The sequence below is a fragment of the Terrapene carolina genome, unplaced genomic scaffold (assembly GCF_002925995.2).
Source record: "Terrapene carolina triunguis isolate 2854851 unplaced genomic scaffold, T_m_triunguis-2.0 Scaffold51362, whole genome shotgun sequence".
NCBI lineage: Eukaryota > Metazoa > Chordata > Testudines > Emydidae > Terrapene > Terrapene triunguis.
In genome coordinates, this window is record NW_020715713.1 from 1 (window position 1) to 5,967 (window position 5,967).

At 62.7% G+C, this 5,967-nt stretch overlaps 1 protein-coding gene across 1 annotated transcript; it reads right to left on the minus strand.

Annotated features, from left to right (window-relative positions):
• Window positions 1-3,055: 3,055 nt before the first annotated feature.
• Window positions 3,056-5,961, minus strand: LOC112106665 (zinc finger SWIM domain-containing protein 4). The gene is made up of 4 exons (XM_026647150.1): window positions 5,933-5,961; window positions 4,891-5,054; window positions 4,390-4,471; window positions 3,056-3,930 (listed from the first exon to the last, which is right to left on the minus strand). Exons 1-4 carry the CDS (start codon window positions 5,949-5,951, stop codon window positions 3,056-3,058), a joined length of 1,140 nt encoding a protein of 379 aa, XP_026502935.1. The 5' UTR covers window positions 5,952-5,961.
• Between the last annotated feature and the right edge of the window lie 6 nt (window positions 5,962-5,967).

The window sequence follows — 5,967 nt, forward strand, 5'->3', positions numbered from 1 at the left end:
CCACAGCTGGGCATAGAACCCAGGCGTCCTGACACCCCCCCATCTAACCACTACCCCCCACAGCTGGGCATAGAACCCAGGCATCCTAACCCCCCCTCCCCTCCCAGAGCTGGGCATAGAATCCAGGTGTCCTGACTCCCAGCCCCCCTCCTCCTCCTCCCAGAGCTGGGGATAGACCCCAGGAGTCTTGACTCTCAGTCCCCCCCCCACACACACACGGGCATAGAACCCAGGAGTCCTGACCACCTCCTCCACCCAAAGCATGGTCCTGGGGGAAGGTCATTGGGTCTCCGACAACCTGGTTCTTAATCCCCAGCTCTGCCTGGTCACGTCGCTTCCTCGTCCAGTGTTCCCGGGGGCAGGTAATTAAGTTCTTTAGCACCACGACTGTTAGTGACCCCCTCCCCCAGCACAATGCTCCCCCCCATCTCAGCCTGGGTTGGGGCAGTGCCCAGCTCAAGTGGCAGCAGGTGCCGCAGGCTAATGCCACATTGGTGAGAAATGTGTTTCCTTTGATCAGTTTTGAATTTGCCCCCCAGTTTCCTTCACCAGCCCCACCTCATATGGAGGCCAGGCCTCCCCCACCCAATGATCCCTGCAGCGGGGCCAGGCCTAGTCTGCACGGCCTTGTCCCGGTGCCAGGCGGCCATGTGCGTAACCAGCCCCCTTGGCTAAGCGCAGCCTGGCCCCCGCTGCTCCCAGCAGAGGCTGTTCCATATTCGTCCCCCTCTGCCAGAGAAAACCCTTCTTCTCAATTCCCATCCTCCAGCGTGAAAAGACTCAACCGCCCCCACCGCTGGCACCAAGAAGAAACCAAAAAAGTCGTGTTTTTAATGTTAAAACTTTTACAAAAAATACAATACAATAAACAATTCAATAAATAGAAAAAAATTACAAAATTACATGATTTTTTTTGTTGTTTTTTGTAATATAGGCAGGGAAACAAACAAACCAACAAACAAACCAACAATGACCGGTAAGGAACAAACCAGATCCGGAGGGCTCCTCACCCGAGCTGTGCAATATAGAAGAATATCGTCTGCCCCTCCTCGGCTCTCAAGGGACATGGAGCATCAAAATCAAACAGCCCCCCCCTCCCCCCAGGTCATCTCAGACCCTCTCTTCATATATATTAATCTCTTTTAGATTATCTCATCTTCACAAGAATCGAGTTTGTAACGTGCCCGGGCGTCTTTCCTGAGTAGAATTTAGCCAGAGGAAAATGGAGTTTTGGAGAGGGGGGAGGGCACCCTCTGGCGGAGACTGAGAAATTACGCCGCCCCCCCTCCCACCAGGGTAGAAAAAAAAACAAAAACCCCTCCAGTCTCCTAGTCTTGTTCTGGCCTGAAGCAGGGGGAGGGTTGAGGTATGAAACGAGCACTGTTACGAACCAGGAAAGCTTTCTGCCCCCCTGAGCCTTGCGCTGGGAGAGACCAGATTAGGAATCCTTCACTTGGGGGTGTCTGCAGAACAGATCACACCCCCAGCCCCACAGGGCTGCAATACAGGCTGGATCAGGGACCCCCCCCTTTCTTTGCTGGGATCGATTTAGCCCCCCCCCTCCCCTGCAACTGGGTCCTGGATTCATCTACATCTTCCCTCCCCCCGCAGGGTTAGAGCAGAAATACTGGGGGTGGGGGGAGAGGGGGGGGAAGACAGGACCAGATAAGGGGGGGGTTGGTCCCTAAATAGTCACCTGGAAAGAACCCCCCCCCCCCCAGCTGGAAAAGAACCGCAGGAAATCCACCAGGCCGGCGGCTTGGGGCTGGGAGCACCAGATGGGCAGGCAGGCGCTTGTCCCCCTCGCCCGGCTGCCCCGTGCTGGGAGAGAGGCAGCCCCAGAGGTCAGAGGTGGCAGGTGCCGGGCACAGGGATCAGGGCCGGAGCCGCCCGTTCCTGGAGATGGTTTTGGGAGGTAGCGCGGGAACGGTCAGGCTAGAAATAAGGCCAGACGAGCCCTGCAGCTTGGCCTCTCCGAGATCTGAACGAGGGCTGGTCCCACTCCCTTCTCGCTGCAGAGCCAGATCAGAGCCGCTCCGATACCAGGGGGATGGGCACTGCAGAAAGACCCAGGTCCCCTCTGGCTTCCCGCCTCCTGCTGGGCTGGATCCATCCAGCCTTTGCCAGCGGCTGCCATTGGCAGACAGCGACCGGGACTGCCTCGGAAGGGGTCCTTTAGCCCTTCGAAAGGCTGGGGCTGGGTAGGGCCAAAGGAGCCGAGGGCCTGGCCGGGCCCCTCCCCGGGGTTAAGTCTTCGGCTCCCTGCCGTTGCAAGATGCCAGCAGGGAAAACAACTCAGGTACTGGCACAGGGGGATGGAGGAGCCGGAGCATGCGGCCCATGCCCTGCTTCCCCCCACTTCACTGCTGGGGGGGGAGAGGTAGGACATGTGGGGGCTTCTGCTGTCACAGGTTCAAAGTCCCAAGAGGGAATTTATGGGCAAAAATGGTACTGACTCCGGGAGAGCTGGGGTGGAGAAAGGGCTTATTTCCAAGAATTACGGGACCCCCCCACCTCGCTGAAGAGCAGCAGGAAACCAGCAGTGCCCCCAAGGTGCTGGCTAAAATCACACCATCTCACAGCTGCCGCCAAGCCCAAGCCCGGGCCCCTCCTGCCCTAGGATCGGGCCCCCAGCCACTCCCCATCAAACCCAGGCTGGCCCCACCACCAGCTGCTTCTGCCGAGCTCCGACCCCTGGGCTCGGCTCCTTCAAGGCAGACAGCCGGTAGCCGCAGCCATCCTGCGGTAATACTGAAATCTGCGACTCCTACAACCCCACCATGAGTCCGCCCCCCCAAATATAAATTAAACACTGGAGAGAAACGGGGTCCTTCAAAAGGGTACAGAGTCCTCCCCCATTGACCAAGTCCTAGCCCGGGGACCCCCAGTCAGATGAGGCTCCCCCCTAACTGAATAGTGGGAGGCCCCCCCATGTCAAACCAACCCCACCCTCACGGGGCAGTGATGTGGGGGTTCCCCAGCTGAATCCATAGACCCCCCGCAACTGACCCAAAGGGGGAGGGGGAGGAAGAGGATCAGCCCGTGGCCCCGCCCCCTAGCCAAATCGCTCCCGCACCAGGAGCATGAGTTTCTTCTTGCCCTTGTAGGTCTGTTTGAGGTTGTCGAGGAACTGGCCGAACTGCAGGTGCCCGTCGGGGGCCAGCAGGAAGGTCTCGCGGGCCTTGCACAGGAACTCGATGAACTCGCTGTAGTGCCGGGGGCTGATGTGGGTGAGGCGCGAGTGGGTGGTGCTGACGTAGGCAGCGATGGCCGCTTCCAGCAGTTGGCACAGGGGGGCTTTGTCCAGGCCGGGGGCGGCGGGGGGCTTGGCGGCGTGGCGGCGGCCTGAGAGGGCGGCCAGGCCCGGCGGGGGCAGGCTCCAGCGGCGCAGGATGTCGGAGAGCATGGGGGCGCACTGCACGCTCTGGATGATGAGGGGCACGATGGCCGAGAGCTGGCTCTTGCCCAGCGAGTGGCTGAGCGAGCAGGCCCAGAGCACGTCGTTCACGGCCGGGTGCGTGTCCTGGTTGAAGGCGATGCTGAGGTGGGAGAAGGCCAGGGTGGCCAGTTTGTAGGCGCGGAGGGGCAGCCCCCGGTGCTCCATGTACCGGGCCACGGTGAAGAGGTGGGAGTGGCCCATGCCGGCCGCGGCGGCCGAGTCCAGCACGATCTGGTAGGCGGCCTCGAAGGCGGCGTGGTCCTTCTCGCACAGGGTCAGGGCCGGCAGCGAGCAGTTCTGCGGGTCCTTCATGGCGCACTGCAGGGCCACGGCCCGGGCCCGGGCACACAGCTCGTCCCGCTGGCCGAAGGCCAGGTTGAGGCGCAGCAGGGTGGCCGGGGTGGTGCCCGTCACGGCCACGATGGTGGTGGCTTCGATGGGGGTGAAGAGGCTGTACCAGTTCTGCATGATGTTCATCAGCGCCTGCACTCCTGGGGGGAGGGGCGGGGTCAGTGCAGCTCATGGGTCTCCACCCGCCCGCCCAGCCTGCGAACCCCACAGCGGGCAGGGATCTCCCCATCCAAAGAGACAGCACCTTGCCCAACTCCAGCTGGGACGAGAACCCAGGAGTCCGGGAGCCCTACCCATCCCCTGTTCTCACCACTAGACCCCACACCCCTCCCAGGGCTGGGACGAGAACCCAGGAGTCCAGGAGCCCTACCCGTCCCCTGTTCTCACCACTAGACCCCACTCCCCTCCCAGGGCTGGGACGAGAACCCAGGCGTCCTGGCTCCCAGCCATGCTGGGTTGGTAGACTCATGCTATGAGCCGGGAGCACCAGGTGCCGTGTTAGAGGGGTGGGGTGTGGGGGTTAGCTGGGCCAAGGGCCATTCATGGGGTATCACTACGGGGGGAGGGCGCCAATGCCCCCCCCCAGCTCCCCCACTCACCGATCTCCGTGGCACAGCTCACCAGCCAGCGCACCATCTCCCTCCGGCGCCAGGTCATGGTATTCAGAGTCATCCGCATCACCTGCAAGGGGGGGGGGGGGAAGAGTGACAGCTCGTGACAGTGGCCGGGCCACAGCCCCCACAAGACAGAGCCCCCACAGCAGGGATCCCGTCTACAGCTGCCGTGCGCTCGGATTAGAGCTCTTACGGAGCCTTGCACCAGAGGGGCTGAGAGCACGCGGGGAGGGGTCACAGCACAGGTCTCTCAGTGAATCTGTGGTAGAGCTGGGAGCAGAACCCAGGAGTCCTGACTCCTAGCCCACCCCCGCTCTAACCACTAGATGCCACCCCCTTCCCACTGCGTGCTGTTAAGCAGCCGCTGCGCCCCACCCCAGAGGTGGCTGCATGTCAGTGCTGGGCAAGCGACCGCAGCAATCGGGTCTGTCAAGATCTTCACACTCCTCCAGTGGGGACGCAGCCGTCGTTCCCCCCGCCCCATACCTGCAGGCCGAGCTCCAGGGAGATGTTGAGCAGCGTGGCGTCCGGCGGGGCGCTGGCCGGCGTCGCAGTCTTACAGGCGTCCTGGGCGAGTTTGAACAGGAGGGCAGGGGAGTGGATGTTCTGCTGGATGGACCCCAGGACCGTGTGCAGCCACTTGGGGTCTCCTAGACCAGGGATGGGGGCAGAGATTAGCCCCAGGGGTGGCTGGGACGCCCAGGGGAAGAGGATCTGCAAAGCTGCAGGGCTAGGAACTGGGGGAGCCCAACTCGAGCCCCCACAGGCCTGGTTCCCAGAGGGGCTGACGCCCGCAGCGCCCAGCGATCACAGGGGCCCAGCTTCTGAGCCTCAGGAAGGGGCTACAAAGACTTCCCCCTCTAGGGGGCGCCAGCTCCCATCTGGGAGCAGGGTGGGGACTGGCTGGCCCGGGGGGGCAGGAATGGGGCAAGAGGCCTTTCACCTCTAGGGGGTGCCGGCTCCCATCTGGCAGCAGGGTGGGGACTGGCTGGCCCAGGCGGGGCGGGAATGGGGCACGGGGCCTTTCCCCTCTAGGGGGCGCCAGCTCTGATCCGGCCCCAGGCTATCTCACGTCCTTTCCCATGTGAAGGGGATTGGGGGGGCCCTGCCTGGCCCAGAGGAACAAGCGTCTATCACAGAAGCTCAGGGCTCCGCGGTCTCCTCGTCCTCCCATGGGATCAGCATGGGGCCATGCAAGGGACTTGACCTGGGCACTCAGTCAGTGGCAGAGAAGGGATTAGATCCCAAGAGACCTAGTGCCCAACTCTACCCCTCTGCACTGTGACGATTAGACCCCACTCCCCTCCCGGAGCTGGGGCAGAACCCCAGAGTCCTGGCTCCCGGCCCCGCTGCTCTAACCACAGGGCCCCGCTCTCCTCCCAGAGCTGGGGCAGAACCCAGGAGTCCTGGCTCCCGGCCCCCCTGCTCTAACCACAGGACCCTGCTCCCCTCCCGGAGCTGGGGCAGAACCCCAGAGTCCTGGCTCCCAGGCCCGGGCTCCAAGCACCGGCCCAGCGTCTGGCTTCACCTTTGGCTGCGGTGAGCATGGCCGATGCCAGCTCG

Excerpts from the sequence above, each read along its gene's own strand:
- LOC112106665 (XM_026647150.1), bottom strand. Across the intron at positions 4,472-4,890 it reads CCCTGGAGCTCGGCCTGCAG|GTGATGCGGATGACTCTGAA; the intron begins GTATGGGGCGGG and ends CCCCCCTTGCAG. Across the intron at positions 3,931-4,389 it reads GAGCTGTGCCACGGAGATCG|GAGTGCAGGCGCTGATGAAC; the intron begins GTGAGTGGGGGA and ends CCCTCCCCCCAG.